Source organism: Falco rusticolus, chromosome 15 (assembly GCF_015220075.1).
Source record: "Falco rusticolus isolate bFalRus1 chromosome 15, bFalRus1.pri, whole genome shotgun sequence".
In the NCBI taxonomy this organism is placed as follows: domain Eukaryota; kingdom Metazoa; phylum Chordata; class Aves; order Falconiformes; family Falconidae; genus Falco; species Falco rusticolus.
The window spans coordinates 22228185-22243538 of record NC_051201.1 but is presented as its reverse complement, the minus strand read 5'-3'; the positions used below and the strand labels follow the sequence as shown (position 1 = coordinate 22243538).

At 55.1% G+C, this 15354-nt stretch overlaps 2 protein-coding genes across 8 annotated transcripts in view; one reads left to right on the top strand and one right to left on the bottom strand.

Annotated features, from left to right (window-relative positions):
• Positions 1-14696, top strand: part of RANBP10 (RAN binding protein 10) — a 91314-nt gene extending 76618 nt beyond the window's left edge. For 6 of the 7 annotated variants that reach the window (XM_037408804.1, XM_037408803.1, XM_037408808.1 and 3 more), the window contains one exon: positions 5645-6216. In XM_037408804.1, coding sequence (XP_037264701.1) covers positions 5645-6009 — 365 coding nt within the window. In that variant the 3' untranslated portion in view covers positions 6010-6216. Of the gene's footprint in view, positions 1-5644; positions 6217-10371 lie in introns of those variants that run through there. The other variant, XM_037408806.1, reaches the window with a different exon arrangement.
• Positions 8528-10177, bottom strand: CCL17 (C-C motif chemokine ligand 17). The gene is made up of 3 exons (XM_037408896.1): positions 9917-10177; positions 9204-9309; positions 8528-8860 (listed from the first exon to the last, which is right to left on the bottom strand). The coding sequence occupies exons 1-3, from the start codon at positions 9981-9983 to the stop codon at positions 8770-8772; spliced, it is 264 nt and encodes an 87-aa protein (XP_037264793.1). The 5' UTR covers positions 9984-10177; the 3' UTR covers positions 8528-8769.
• Positions 14697-15354: the final 658 nt, after the last annotated feature.

Here is a 15354-nt window from a genome sequence, read left to right as displayed (position 1 = left end):
ACCTCTAAGTGTTGCTGAGTGTGTACTTTTAACCGGCGAGGCTGTGTGGCAGGAGCGTACACTTTGCATCTGCTGGGGCACCGTTAGGAGACTCCAGGTTGGGGCTGGCTGCATGGGAGGAACTGTAACTGCACCAAATGAATTTTAGGTCAGTAGCTCTGAGGAGGGAGGGCTCAGGGGAGCTCAGACCCAGCATGTATTTTACTGCTGTTCATGAGGTTTTTTTGGAAGAGTCAACGAAAGATTAATAGATTGTGTTTAAGTTTGTCCTTAAAATGGATGTTAGCCTGTGCCAGGGCTTTGGGCAGCAAGAGTGCTTGTGTGCCCCTGAGGAAAGGAAGGTGGTGTGTGACTTCTGTGCAGTAGCCCAGAACTTTAAGAATTTTCTGTATTTGCAGGCTTGACTTGCGCCTGGAGCATGATGTCTGAAATCAAGGCAGAGCAAGGGGGTAGGTGTCCCCTGCACTGCAGAAGACTGTGGCAGTGAACGTGCAGATGGTGTTGAAGGTGGTTGGGAATGCCTGTGACTACCTTTTGGTGAACGTATACAATGTATAGGGGCAGTGCTAGAGCCATGGTGGCCTAAGAAAGCAGGCAAGGTGAGATTTAGAGATGGAGGAGGCATTTTTATTAGCATCAGGTCTGAAAAAAGCAGAGAGGGAGCTCTGTGTGTCGAAGCCGTTCTTCTAGGCAGACAGCAGCAGAGGACCGCAGTAAGCAGGTGAATTCAACTTGCAAATCTGAGGCTTCTGTTTCAGTTCTGGGGAACAGCTCACGTGCCTGAAAGCTCATCTGCTGATTTCCAACTCTGCTCGTTTTCCTGGTGGTGGATGTTACCCCAGCCTGCAGTCCTTACCTTGCTGCAGTTGCAGAGACCTTTACCCCGGCAGGCAGAAGTCCTTTCTGAAGCCTCTGGTGTGGGACCCGCCGGGCTGCCCAGCCTAAGCTGTCGTGCCCTGGTGCCATTGCTGACCCTGAGGCAGCACGTGAACTTGGCCTCCTGAGTGTCTTCTGCAGGCTTTCCAGTTTGTAGACCCAGGCTTGCAGCACACTGATGGGCTGATTGTGGGTACTTAGGCTGGAAATTTTACTCTGGTACCTGGCTTTGCCTTTCACATTTGGCGACTTCTGCTCTGTTGGTCACCATTTAGCTTGCTGCTGTCTGGCTGCAGTCAGTCCACTTGCTCATCTCCGTGCCAACACCATCTTTGTCTCTTTCTGAGTTGTGGGTTTTTTTTGTTCCTTCTCTTTGTGGTTCCTTTAAGCCAAGACTCTTCGCAATGTGTGATGTTAATGCCCCACTTGGTCTCTCAGCAAAGCGGTGCTGACTATCCTAGAGCATGTTTCTTGTTTTGGTTTCCCTTTCACTACAAAAAAACCAAAGATGCTCCTAGATACCTGGTTATTCAGGAAATGCGTGATGGGGTGGTCTCTCTGGCTTGTCGTGGAGACCCTCCCTGCGGTAGAAACCATCTTGCTGCTGTGCCATGGTTAGTGCTGAGAGGCCGCACTCTTAATGGTGATGGTGAGCCACTCTGCCACTGACGATGTGTGTCACGTAGCGGCGGCAGATCCCTGTGGACTGGACAAGCAGCGGTGCTTTCCACTTCTTGCACTCAAAGCAATAGTGCTAGCTTGAGTTGTTTTTCCCTTTCCACTTGACCCAGTTCCTAACTGGCTCACAGCTGTAACCCACACCCATCACTGCTGCCAGCTTTTGTACCTGGTGTCTTGATGCTGTTCTTTGAGGAGTGCAAAGGCTTTTCGGCTGTGACATACCTGTCCTATGCTTGTTACTTGAGGGGTTTTTTTTATTTCAAATGTGAAACCGCAAGAACTAGTGGTTTCTGCTTGTTTTGTTCAGAATCTGGCTAATATGGCCATGACTCAGTGTGGGGAAGTGTGTTTGCAGTGTGTGGTGGGGTGCAGCTGTAGCCTCCACCTACCACTGATTCCTAGATGAGATTTCTGACTTGGTTTTCCCAGGTTATTTTTCAAAGCCTCTTGGTCTCTGAGTGTCCCTGGCAGCTCCTTGGTGGTTCATGTCAGCTGAAACTTGGTTTGGATTGTTGTGGTCATTTAAAAAAGCAAACATCACTAAGCTGAAATGGGGTTTTTAATTCTGAATGTGTTTGTGCACCTAACCTGCGGCTAGTGCAGTTTAAAAATTACTTTTCTAACAGCGATTTGGGATTTATTATTCCAACTGCCTCGTGCTTTGCTCAGAAACAAGTGAACTATGAACACCCCAGCTGAGACTCTGCTTCATCTAGGCACTCCCTTCTCCCAAGAGTCCTTCAGTAGCGCCACGTAAATGATTGTGTAGCCCGTAGTAGAAACTTTTGGCTTCCTACTCCTTGGTGAGGGTGGCGAGGTCTCAGCTATGGCCCTGTGTTATAATGCTGAGGGCGCTGGACATCACACGAGGCTGACACGCAGGTTGCTCTCTGCTGGGCTGACTTCAGATCCTAGAAGTAGATTTTCCCAACCACAGCCAGACAGTGCTCACAGGTGACATTTCTCAGTGAGCAGCCCCAAGAGAGGCTTTCTAGCCGTGGCATCCTTCGCAGGACATGCGAAATGCTGCAGCTGCAACATCTAAAGCTCTTCCAGCTGTTCCATGTCTGCACACTTGGAGCATCTCGGCTCTCCACTGATCAGTCCAGAGTCACCACCAAAGAGCTGGTCTGCAGAGTGGCAGGCACACTCCAGCGACATGCTCTGGACACCAGCCACTCTGCCTGCCTTCCTCAAGCTCCACATCGCAGCAAGGACCGTTCAGAAGGATAACATTTCACAGGGACTTGGTGAAAGCCTGTTTTCAGGGGTGGGGAACTGCAGCCCTGCCCATCATGAGCTTTGGTTTTGAGCCTAATGCTCTGCCTGTTAAATGACCCTTTGAGAACAACATTTTGGGAACTACAGACCTGAAGCCTTGGTTAAAGCATCCTTCAAGGGTTCTGTGGAGAGAGCTTCGTGGAACTGAATTACATCAGCAGGCGCTTCTCCCCGCAGACAAGGGTTCCTGCTGTCCCCACAAGCAGTGAGTGAGAGCAGTCACATCAGCAGTAACATGGGAGAACTTCAGAGTGAGATGAAGGATCAGCTCAGGAGATGGAGATGTTGAAGTATGTGAGATAAGCGGAGGTGTATCTACCTCATACACCTTGTACTCCAGCCTCTGACCATCTTTGTGGCCTCTGCTGGATGTGTTCCAGTTTGTGGGCATCTCCCCTGTACCAGGGGAGCCAAACTTTGTTCCTCTTGGTTCCTTTTGTTCCTCTTGGAAGCATCTTGTTCCAGATGATTCCTTTTGCTGCTCTGTGTTTCTGTCCTGGCTGGTATTTAACAAAAGCTGATTCGAGCAGGGAGGGCAGCAATCTGTCACCCATTCACCCTTAGATGTGTTCTCAGAACCAGTTTGTTTTGGGAAAACTTACTGCTATTAGGTCTCTGTTCTTGCTCCTTTACCTCCCACAATCCCAGCATTCTCCCACCTGTGTGCCCACCAGAAGTGGTATCTGCAGCGTTCGGTGCTATGGAGCTGCTTTGAGACCAGGGTCAGCTCTGCGGCTTGTGCCAACAATATGTTTGTTGAGCAGAGATGTGGCAGCTCCAGCTGCTCTTCCTGACTTGGCTTCTGCTGCGCTGGCCCAGAGGGGCAGATCTGCGTGCAGTGATCCCTTTTTGTCACCATGCAGGATCCTGTCAGCCTGCAGCTGGGCTGGCTGCAGCACTTCTGCCCTTCTTTTGGAGTCTGGTTAGAAACTGAGCCTTTGCATGTGGCCAGCAGAATGGAGAGGGACTGCCAAAGCAAAGCACCAGGTACATGGCATCCAGCTCTTGGGGAGAGGTGGTCCAGTGGCTGCTCTCCATCGCCTCCAGCCCCCTGTGCATACCAGAATGTATATCATTGCTTTGGGACACGTGGAAGATAGGTGGTTATCGGTGCTATAGCCTGTTCCTGTTTCTGACGTGCTGGTGGTGCTTGCTGTGCTGCCGCCAACCTGATTTGGACACCGGGAGATGCAGTTGTGACTGGTGTGGAGAACAAGTCCCCTCAGGAGTCTTGTTTCTCGTGATTGCTTACACCCAGAATTTTCCCATCTGCTTCTTACACAGTGACATCTCAACCTGTTTCGAGCTGTGTCCTTATTTTTCACATAGTCTTATTAAGGCATCTTTACCATTCTTTAAATAGCTTTGTTCTTGAGGCTCCCTTGAACAACTGGAACAACCAGAGCTGGTGTAACTAGCTCTGGGGATTGAATTCTTCATTTTCCTCCTTAGGCCTTGGGGATGATGAACCATCTCCTTCTCCAGCAAGGCATACCTTGTTGGATTGCTGTGATGCTGCTGGGCTTCGGTACCTGTCTGTCTTAATGCTCACGTAGCACGTGTCGCTCAGATGCAGGTTTCGGAGTTCCTTCTGCTATCATGGGGTTGACTGAGGAGGTGAACCATGGTAGCCAGGCTGTACGGCAGCGTGTAAATGCCACGAAGCTGCGCGGTGCACAACGTGGTGTTGGGAGGTTCTTTCCATGAAGAAGCGCTGTGCAGGCTCCGGCAGCCGCACAGGGTAGCGGGCAGAGAGGTCCATCACGCTGCGGTGCTGAGCGCAGCGAGGCCCTGTGGGGCTGCTCGCAGCAGAAAGGAAGGAACATGTTCCTTGGAAACGTGGTCCTGGTCACCCGGGCGTCCCCTTTGCAGAAGGAGCAACTTCCTTCGAACCCTGCCTGTGTTAGAACAGCTCGAGCGGTGGATCCGGAGGGGAGCAGGTCTCTTGTAGAGAGCTGGTGTTGGGACTCCATGTACGGGTCTGTCCCTAGGTGTTTCTGCAAGAGGGCTGGCGGGGACAGGACAGGGGATGTGTGCTGTGTGCTGCTGGGACCCTTCTGCCCCAGCAGAGTGATGGACAGAGCTGCGATCCAGCAGCTCTTGCTCGGAGCCAAAAGCTGGCTGTGAGCCATGTCCCACCTGCTGCGTAGGTCGCAGAGCCAGGGGAAGCTTTGGCAGCGGGGTGTGGGGAGCTACAGCTGATGCAGGGAGGAAAGGGGAGCAGCCGAGAGCCTGGAGACCTCTTCCAGAGGGAGCACTAGCTGCTCCCCACCATCCTTCCCTGCAGCAGGAGGTGGCAGGTGATGGATGAGTGAATGTGGCATGTCTGTCCCCCTCCTCACATCTCACACCAGCACTCAGAGCCTGCAGCCTTGAGCTGTAGCAGTGCCCCAAGCCCAGGGCTCACCCGTTGAGGAGCACACCTCCTGCCAGCTCTTTTATTTCCAAGAGGAAGGTGTAACTCTTTTCTGCTCACAGGAGGCCAAGCCCCGTGCGGGATTTGCACTCACATTGCCGCAGAAACGTTGGTGGAGGCCATGCAAACCTCTGCTCCTTGTCCAAGTTCCTCTGGCCAAGTGGACCCCTTTTCTCTGGGCACTCTGCCTGGGTCCGGGCGTGTGCTCTGACCCCTGTGCTTGGGGGATCTTCACCGCATCCTTCCTCCGGGAGGGGGCACAGCGTGTTTTTGCAGTCTGGGCTTCTCACGGGCTCAAACTTAGAGAAAGGAGAAGCAGCAGCAGCAGCTCTGGGGATAATCAGGATTTTAAAGGAAATCTTAAAAATACAAGTATGGTGACTCTTCCAGACCAAGGACTCTGCAGAGGTGTTTGGTGGGGCTGGGCTGGGTGCTCCCTGTGCACCCTCTTGCCGGCTCTCCAGCCAGGAGGCAGGAGGTGGCTGCCGGCCCCTGAAGCCCTTGGGTGCAGGCTGGTCAGCGGTGCGAGCCCCCAGGGACCTGCTCACCACGCAGCAAACTCTTCTGCTGGTTGCTCACAACTCAGGTATGACACGCGTGGCGGGGGCGCGGGCTGCCAGGTCATCGCAGGTCCCCAGCCAGCCCGGAGGAGCGGCTGCCACCACGCCGATCGCCCGCTGTCGCTCTGGACTGGTTGTCATTGCCTTGGGAGGGGGGTCTCCCTCTGCGGTACAGCATGGGCTAAACGGACATAACACAGAGTGTGCACATTGGTTCAGTCTAAGCTTAGTATTTGTGAATTAAGTTATCTGACGCTTCGCATGAAAACTTTAAAAAGGGGAGGGGGGGATTTTAACTGAGAAAAAGCCTATGAAAATATACTAGAAATATGGTAAAGAAATCGACGTTCTGCTGTATATTGACAGAATTATTTTTATTAAAATACACATCCATGTGCAAGAGCTAGCGTGGAGCAGTGTGCTTTGTCAGGCTCTGCCGGCCGGGGAAGGCGAGCGGCGGAGCTGGCGCAGGCAGCAGCCTGTGTCCCCCCAGGGGACGGGGTCCCAGAGTGGGGCTGCCTGCCCGCGGGCTGCCAGGCTGCTCGGGACCCCATCGCCCCGGGACCCCCAGCTCAGCGGGGATGAGCTGGTTACAGGGTGTGTTGCCGGTCCGGGGGCGAGCTGATGCCGGCAGCGGTGGCTCCCTGTGCGGACGTGGGTCCCTCGGTGGTCAAGGCGGTGGGCGCTGGGCACGGGCGTTGCTCCCTCACATACAGCTGTCAGGGGGAAGCCAGCGGTTATTGCCCAGATGTTCAGGTGTGTCCCACCCAGCTTGGCTAGCAGGGTGTTTGAGGGGCAGGCTGTGATGCAGCAGCTGCCGACACCTATATATATGTCTGCTGACTCCTCTATATATCTCCACTCTGCTCTTGTCTCAGCATAGCAGAAAGCACGTGATGTCTGTGCTACAAAACTTCTTTCGGAACAGCTTCTCCCAGCGGTGCTGAGCCCGGCCGGCAGCGGCGCAGGGCGAGCACCTGCGCTGGAGCCCCTGGGGCAGACCCGGTGCCCTTTTCCCATGGCCCACCTCCTGCATCTCGGGCCCTGGTGCCTTGAGTCCAGTGACGTTCCCACCTGGCAGCACCTCACGTGAGCGGTCCCTGGGGTCTGGACCAGTCCAGACCAGCCCAGAACATCAGTACAGCTCCATTCCCCATGAGCCAAAACAGGCCACCGGCGTGGTGAAACCCTCAGGGATAACGTTGACATGCCCAGTGGAGTGTCATTTTATGTTGTTGATGAAGAGATAGTGACTAGTAAAAAAATTTTTTTTTTCCATCAAGGGCTGCTCTGTAACATGGGCAGGTGACATTTGTCCCACATTTTCATCACCACCTTTCTCGCAGAGGGTGTGATGCGTCATCCCCATAATAATACCGACATGATCTGCTGGGCTTCCTCAACGTTTTCACCTCTGGTTGGCAATAGCATCTTGTAACACCTTTCACATCTTGTCGAGACAGCTCTTTCTGCAGGTCAGTAATTTCTGGATTAGCTGTGTGCCATGGCAAGAACTACTTTTTCTCCTCAAGCATCGTGTTGTCTACCTGCAGTGTTCTAGTTGTGGGCCTACGTGGTTTGATTTTCAGTGGTGGTGGTTTTAAAAAAAAAAAATGGGGGAAATAATCTTTGCAACCCTCAAATTCAAACGATTGGGGAAGGCTGCTTAGTAAGTAAAATACTGAAAGAGTCTCTGAAGTACAGACTGGGATTGTCCATCCACAAACTGGCTACTTTGTGTGGCTACTTGCACATCCCTTTTTTCTTCCAGAAGACAACGTGGCCATCATAGCCCTCGGTGCTACGTGCTGTGAGGGCACAACCTGGAATTTTGTGTCCATAATCAGCCAAGCACAATCCGCATGGTGGTTGTCCCCAGATTCTGATTCTGCCTCAGTTTTCCGCCACTGCTTTGTCCCATGGCACTAACAATTCATGGGCAAAAATGTCACCTGAGATGCTTTTTCCTGTTCTCTGCTTACATTTGATATCCTAGAAAATACAGCCCTGCCCTGTTTTCTGGTCATGAGCACAAAACACTGGTGAAGCTTTAGAAGCTTTAGAAGCAGGTTAAGGCTCAGTCCGCGGCATGCCCGGTGTTCCTTGCCTGCACCTCTCTGAGGTTTTCTCCCATGGGCTTTGTGCCTCTCGCGTGAAACGATGGACCGTCAGCCTGGTGTCACCAGTGGGGTCCTGTGCTGCTCCCCCCTGCCCCAGCCCTGCAGGGGGGTCGGCAGCTGGGACCCCCTTTCTGCTGCCCAGCTGAGGGGGTTGTGTCCTCGCCCTCCTGGCACTGCGGATGTTTTTCATCTCCCTTGCTTACTTCGCGGTGGCCACCAGCATGTTTGGAAGCTGACAAGGTACTAAGGGTTTGGCAGATTGGTAACTTCTCCCCAACCCTCTGCTGCCACCCACTAATTCGGAGTGCCTGCAGAGCCCGAGGGGCTGAGGGCATGCTGCAAGGATGTATAGCCTTACCTATGGGTAAGGACAACCCCACCTGTGGGTCCCTGACCTATGGGTCAAGACCTGGCCCCACTACCCTGTTCCAAATGAAGCACACCATTACCAGGCGCGGTTTGCTCCTGGAGGAGCATGTGCCCATGGCAAAGGGGGTTTTGGCTGCACCGTGCCCTGGACTTGTAGGATCTGCTCCTTGCACTGAAGAATCAGGAAAAACTCAAAAAAGCAACTTGTGGCAATGAGTCTTTATTATAAATATTTGCTCCACTGGATGCATCCTGGCAGGGCAGTGACAGTGGGAGGGACATGGTGGCCTGCTGGTCCATGCTGCTGTGACACCTGGTACTGCCAGGGTACGGGCTGGCTGCACCTGCGGTGACAGCACCCACCACCACGGGAGCCTTTGGAGAAGTGCTGTGAGCATGGTCTGCTCCCTCCGGAGATGGGAGGACTGGATGGGTGAGTCTGACGGTGGACAGCAGGAAGAGGATTTCATTTTTTCCTTGGAAGATTTTTCATGGCTCTCTTCACCCAGAGCTTCTGGGGGTCAGCACAGATCTCGGCACCGTTCGCAGCCACAACCCTGCAGTTAGAAAGTGAGGAAAGAGAATGAAAACACGAACCATGAGCTGTTCCCTTCCCATGCACCACTACTCCCCTCTCTGCGTGCAGCCCCATCTTGGATGGAGGCTTGGAGTCACCTCCAGCAGCCCGTGCCCTCCTTGGGCTGATGGTGCGTGTCTGAGTCTTCCCAGACCTCTGGCAGCAGAAAGCACCATTTTTCCCCCTCTGCCCACCCCACAGAGCTACTTTCCTACCACAGCCCCTCTGGCACGTGGTCCCTGCTGGGACTGAGCTGTCTGTGGGGCAGGATGGGATGGGGGATGCTGTGCCAGGGGTGGGGGGCAAACCCCGGGGGTACTTACACAACTGCAGGCAAGGAGCAGTCGCTGGATGTCTCGTAGAAACTCTGTATGTGTCGGATGGCTTTCTGCGTGTACTTGAAGCAGCATTCGATGGGAGCGAAGTGGGCTGAGAAGGGAAGGGAGAGATGTGAATGCCCTCGGCAGCATTTTGCAACTAATTGCATCGCCAGACAGTGATGCTGCAGAATACTGAACATGGGACGGGGGCTGTGGAGCTTCTCAGCAGCTCCCACAGCATCCCACAGTGCGGGCTCGTTCCCTTCGTGTCAGCGAGCGTGGGACTGGGAAGCGTGGGCAGCAGTGGGAAGGGGAACGGCAGGGTACCCGGCACCCCCAGCCCACATTGCTGCAGCTGCCGAAGCGCACGCTGAGGCTGGGATGCTTGGTCTGGGGACGAGGTTCTGCGAGTTTCCGAGGTGGGAGCACAACTTCCAAGGTGTTTTGGGAGGCTCCCAACAGCTCCCCACCTGTGACACGTGCTCCCCACCTCCAGCCACTTGCTCGCCCAGCTGAGAGCTGGGGCGCCTGGAGCCCCCTCCCAGCTTGGCACCTGGCACCCTGCCCGCCCTTCCCTGCACCCCGGGACGTGCCGCCCCATACCCGTCCCCGCTCCCTGCTGATCTTCTCGCCTGCCCCCCCCCCCCCCCGCCCCGGGATGTCCCCAGTGGGGGCTCCAAGCCCCGACCTGCGGCGGTGGCCCACGGGCGCCTTACCTGCGGTGTGGTGCAGGGAGAGGGTGAGGAGCAGGGCGAGCAGCAGGACAGGCCGTGCAAGGAGCATGGTGGCTGCGGGAGGGCTCTTCCTGGTGCCTCTGTCCTGCTCCGCGCCACCTGCCCGCTGTCTGCAGCTTTGGCTCTCACCGCGCCGCAATTTATCCTCTGCGTGCCACCCACTTCGACCGCTTTTCTGAAAACTTCAGACACGTTCTAAGAAGCCTCTTCCTGGTCACCAGGACTTACGACATTTTTTATTTTGGGGGCACGTCCAGCAGTGGGTGGAAAAGGTCGAGGAGCAGGGCAGCCACTTCTGCTTTCTGCAGAAGAGCCACAAGGCCATGAGGGGCTGCCAGGAGGCTTTGGGGAAACGAAATTTACCCAGAAAAGCAGATTAAAAACAGCTTTATGTGAAGGCAAGACAAGTCTAATGCTTGCCTGTTTGTTTCTAACAGGAGACACAACGCAGGAACAGGTCATGGATGGGCTTAGCTGGTTTGCCTGAGCCATCAAAGGCAAGTGACTAACGAGTCCCCTCCAGACCAGCCTCCCCAGCCATCCTGGCCGTGCCAAGGGTGCTGGCTTGGGCAGTGAAGCACTCGGGATGGGGTGGGATGCGATGGGACATGATGGGATGGGATGCTGACAGGCAGAAAAAGCCACACTAGACCAAACTAGGAGGGACTCCAGAGCAGGGGGTGGAAGAAATGCTTCTGGTGGGTTCAGGAGACTGCAGAAGGGGAAGAGACGGAGCGATGGCAGTGGGGCATCTGAGAGAGCCTGGGTCTGACTGAGCCCAAGCATTGCTTCTGCCTTCCACATTGGCGATGGGACCTAAATGAGAGGATCAGAGGGATGGAGGCTTGTGGTCATCAGTGCACAGGTTGGTCATTTCTTCGGGGAGATGGGACAAACCCTATCACAACCCCAAAAGAGCCGTCCCAGATCCCAGAAAGGACCCCGAGGGCAGGAGGGGCAGGTGGCACAGACCCCAACAGCAGCACCCTGTGGACATCAGCCCAGCTTCCATGTGGAGACCTGCTCCCCAGGAAGGCGAGATGCAGCTGTGGTCTGTATGCGAGGAGGGGGTGAGGACCCAGTGGGAACCCACGTGGGATGACGGTGAGTGGGAGCACGGGAGGGACCTGGCCGTGGCGTGGGGGTGAGGCAGGCCAGGGCTTCCAGAGGAAAAGAAAGGTAGAAACAGACTCCCTTGAAAATTACCTCATGTTTTCAAGACTTCTCTGGAAGAAGAAAGGGGAAGGGAGCAAACCAAATGTGCTGACACCTCTGGTTTGGAAGACGTAGTCTGGAGGATACTGAGTCTGGTGGGCTGGCACGGTGGCAGGGTGGCCATGCAGAGCGCTGGGCATGGCACCACTGGTTTCTCATGCCGCTTTCCCAGGAAAGGGCTTTGCAAAAGGCAAGCAGCCGACACGCAGCCCCTGAGCCGCTCCCGCAGCCTCCGCACCCCCAGGCTCCCCCACCTTCCCTTTCACAGCTCCCACCGTGTCCCCCATGCACGGACCCACCGTGTCCCCCATGCACGGACCCTCTGGCCCAACAAGCCGCCAGGGTCACGCCACCTCCTAGGCGTCGGGTGAAAGTGAAGGGCCGTAATGAAGGGACAACTGAGCTAATGGCTTTTTCCAGCCAACATCTCATACAGCAAACCTCATGTGCCGAGCTCTGAGCTGCCTTTGCAGGCTTGTCTGAGGCATATGCATCGTTGCTGACTCCTGTCCCCCAGCTAATTAATCCTGACCCCGGTCCTATCAGAAGCATTCGTAGATGCCTCCACTATCTGCTCTTCATAAAGCAAACCAGTGCCTGTGGGGTGTGTGAAGGGCTGATGAGGCCCCGTGGGAGTCTCTGTGGGACTGGGCTTTCCTCTGTGTCCCTGTCCCAGCAGTGGACCTGCGGGCTTGGCTTTAGACTTCTCCAAGCCCTTCCCAACTGCTGTGCCAGGGTGCTCCTGGGGACCTCCCGGGCCACCCACGCCAGTGGCACGGCCTCTTCTCCAGGTGCGGAGCTGCAGGTTCTCCCCCCGATTTGCCTGGCTGGGCAAATGCAAAAGCCAGCAGCCATCCGTGTCCGTGTAGAGAAGAGGAAGGATGGGCTGTGTGCAGGATTTTTTGATGTCCAGACCAGCTGCGACCTCACTATAATTTGTAATTGGCTACAAATTTTTTGACTGAGGAAAAGCCCTACTTTATAAATTACAATGGGTAGGCATGGACAAAAATACCCCGATGTAGTGATGGGAAATATCCTCTGACTTATACAGTGTTTTGGGTTTTGAGTAGGTAATCATAAAACATAGTAGTTTAACAGGGTATGTGAATCCTCTGCACATGATAAATGGCAAAGAAAATGGAAGAGCACAAGGCACTTTGTGCAAATCCTCTGCACATGATAAATGTGCAAAGAAAAAGGAAGAGCACGGGGAATCCTGGTCCTTGACACTGACTCCACCAAAGCCCTCTCTGGAGGAAGCCCTTCTCACCACCAGCCACATCCAAAAAGGCAAAGGTAAAACAGTAACTGACTCATAAATTCACCAAAGCCTTCTTGCCATGGCTAGGATAACAGAATTAGAAAAGGAGACAGTGAATGTGTCGAGGGAAATAGCATTACAAATGCCACGGTAGATAGCAGAAAGACCTCACAAAGAGAGGTCAAATCTAGATCTCAAACGGTGATACAAACCCAATCACCAACGGGGTGATCTATCAGAGGCCAAAGGAGGGGTTTGCCCTCTCATTAACACCAGTTGTATCTGTGTAGAACAAGATAAAAGAATGGAAACAGCTGTAATGACAATCCAAAGCCACCTAAAGGTGTTCCATAAAATGAAAAAAAAACCCAGCCTTTTGGCAGGTGGGGTTGGACACCAGACCCTGACAGAAGGTTTGGAAATCTACTTAGAACGTTGGGCAAATCTATATGTGTAGGGCTGGTGGCTGTAATAGTGACCTACGTGTCTGTTAAATTAATTGTCGGTTGTGCTGAGACTGTGTCTGAGCAGCGGGCAATTACCGAGCAAGGGAGAGAGCTGGTGCCAATGCAAATGCATGGGAGAAAGAAATCGAAGTAGAAGAAACCCAGCTCTTTAATATAAAAGTATAAAGACTGCCCTGGGGTCCCAGGTGTCCCTGCTGTGTCCATTCCCAGGTTCCATGGACCCTTCTTGGGGTGGATCAGAGGTGGGATGCTTGTGGGGCCAGTCATTCCCTGTGGGTCGTGGAGCCAGAGGTCTCATGGGCACCAAGAGGCAGGTGGCGATATCTGGGGTGCACCAGGAGGGGCTTCAGTTTGAGGGAGCCTGTGAAATTGTTGCCTTGGCTCTTCAGGACCCTTCAGACCGTGGAGACACCCGTTCGCTTGGTCCGGGTGCCCTCTCCTGACGGCTGTGGCAGGAGTCTGCCCCAACCTCCCAACAGGACCCACAGTCATTGTCCCAGCCAGGTGCCCTTCTCCAGTCCCAGGTCTGGACCCTCTGCTGGAGGTTTCTGATGCACATGAAGGTATCACAGCACTGGTGGTGGCCTTGCAGCCCTGGTCCCATCCCTGTCCCTAGGAGACAGCAGGCAGCTCCAAAGGATGGCCCAAGCCCTTGTCCCCGGCCCTACTGTGTCGGATGCCTGTTCAGGAGCATCGGCTGCCTCTTCTTGCTCGGCCCCAGCTTCCTCCTGCTCCTGGTGGCCTGGGCTGCCCTGCACTGCTGGCACAGCACCTCCACGCACATGCCAGTGGTAGAGGGGATGCTCTGGGCCAGCCATTCCCAGGGAGCCTGGCAGGGCAAGGTCCTGTGGGGACCTGCTCCTGCTCAACAGGACAGCCCCTGGCACCACGGGACAGGAGCCGGTGGGACCCACAGGTGCCATGGGATGGGGCAAGAGGCCTCTCGATGGGCTCGGCCAGGGCCAAGGTGACAGCAATGCTGGTTCTGTGCTGGCAGGCGTCTGCCAGGAGCTGGTGCTGGGGAAGGTGGATGAAGGACCAGGATGGAGGTGAGACCCTGCTCAGCCCTGTCACCAGTCCCTCCAGGTGATGGGATGCTGCTCCTCACTCCGTTCCAGGCTCCCCGTGCTCCCCTGGGATGCGGGCTGGACCTCCCGAGCCAGCCCCAGCCCCGAGGTCCGGGCTGCATCCCTGCCACAGCCGTCAGGAGAGGGCACCCGGACCAAGCGAATGGGTGTCTCACGGTCTGAAGGCTTCTGAAGAGCCAAGGCAACAGTTTCACAGGCTCCCTCAAGCTGAAGCCCCTCCTGGTGCACCCCAGAGATCTCCACCTGCCTCTGGCTCCCCGACCCACAGTGTGTCAGGGTCACCCGTCAGCTCAGGGCGGGCTTTGCCTCTGTTGTGAAAGCATCCCTGGAGGTGCTGCAGCCACAATCCTGCTCCCCAGGAGCTGGGCGTGCTGGCGGGGTGGCTGTTGCTTGGGGACCGGGCGGGCATCATCTGGCTGGTGGCGACTGATGGCTTTTGCATCACTTAGTGAGATTTTTTGGTGTTTTTTTTCTCCACACCCCACAACCCACCCCCCCCCCTTAAACTGACTCAGGGAAAGGAGTAGGTGGAGGGACGTTTGGCTTTATAGCACTTGTCTTCCCAAGTCATGGATGTGTGTGATGGAGCTCTGCTCTGCTGGCAATGGCTGAACTCCTGCCTGCCAGCGGGACAGAGTGAATGAATCCTGTATTTTCCTTTGCCTGGGTGCGCAGCTTTTGCTATACCCATTAAACTGTCTTTATCTCAACCCATGACTTTTCTCACTTTCGCCCTTCTAATTGTCCTCCCCATTCCAAAACCATGGCAGGCATCACTGGTGAGTCCCCCATGGCCTCTGGCACGGAGGGGAGTTCCACGGCTGTATGCGGGTGAATCCCTGCTCTGCTTCAGCATCCCATGTCGGTTCTACCTGCCCAGGGAGCTCTGCAGAGAAACCCTTCCTCAGCCGCACAGCTCAGATGATGGATACGCCAGTGCCCTGGGGCAGCCAGGCAGTGTCCATGGGGGCAAAGCAAGGGACAGGCTGAAAGCTCTAAGCCCAAATCCAATGGCAGTTTTGCACCTAAAAGCCTTCAGCCCCTTTTGGATCCCCTTGAAGTGAGCACCCAAACACGCAGAGCATCTGTGCAGTGCCCTCCTGTCCCCCTCCCTGCCTGCCCCAGTTTGACCCACGAGGTTTCAGGAGCCAGTGGGAAGAGCCCCCAGCCCACCCCAGCCCCTTGGCTGGCTCCGTGCCGTGACCAGCTGTCAGCAGCACCATTGCTGGGGCTGGGAGAAGGAAGGGTACCACTCTCCAAGACCACATGAAGTAAACCTTTATTTTGTGGCTGTGCTCAAGCAGGCGGGTGCTGGCGGGGCTGGTAGTGCCCCAGGAGCTGGTGCCCGGCTGGTCAATGCAGTGCAGGACTCTGAGGAGCCAGTGC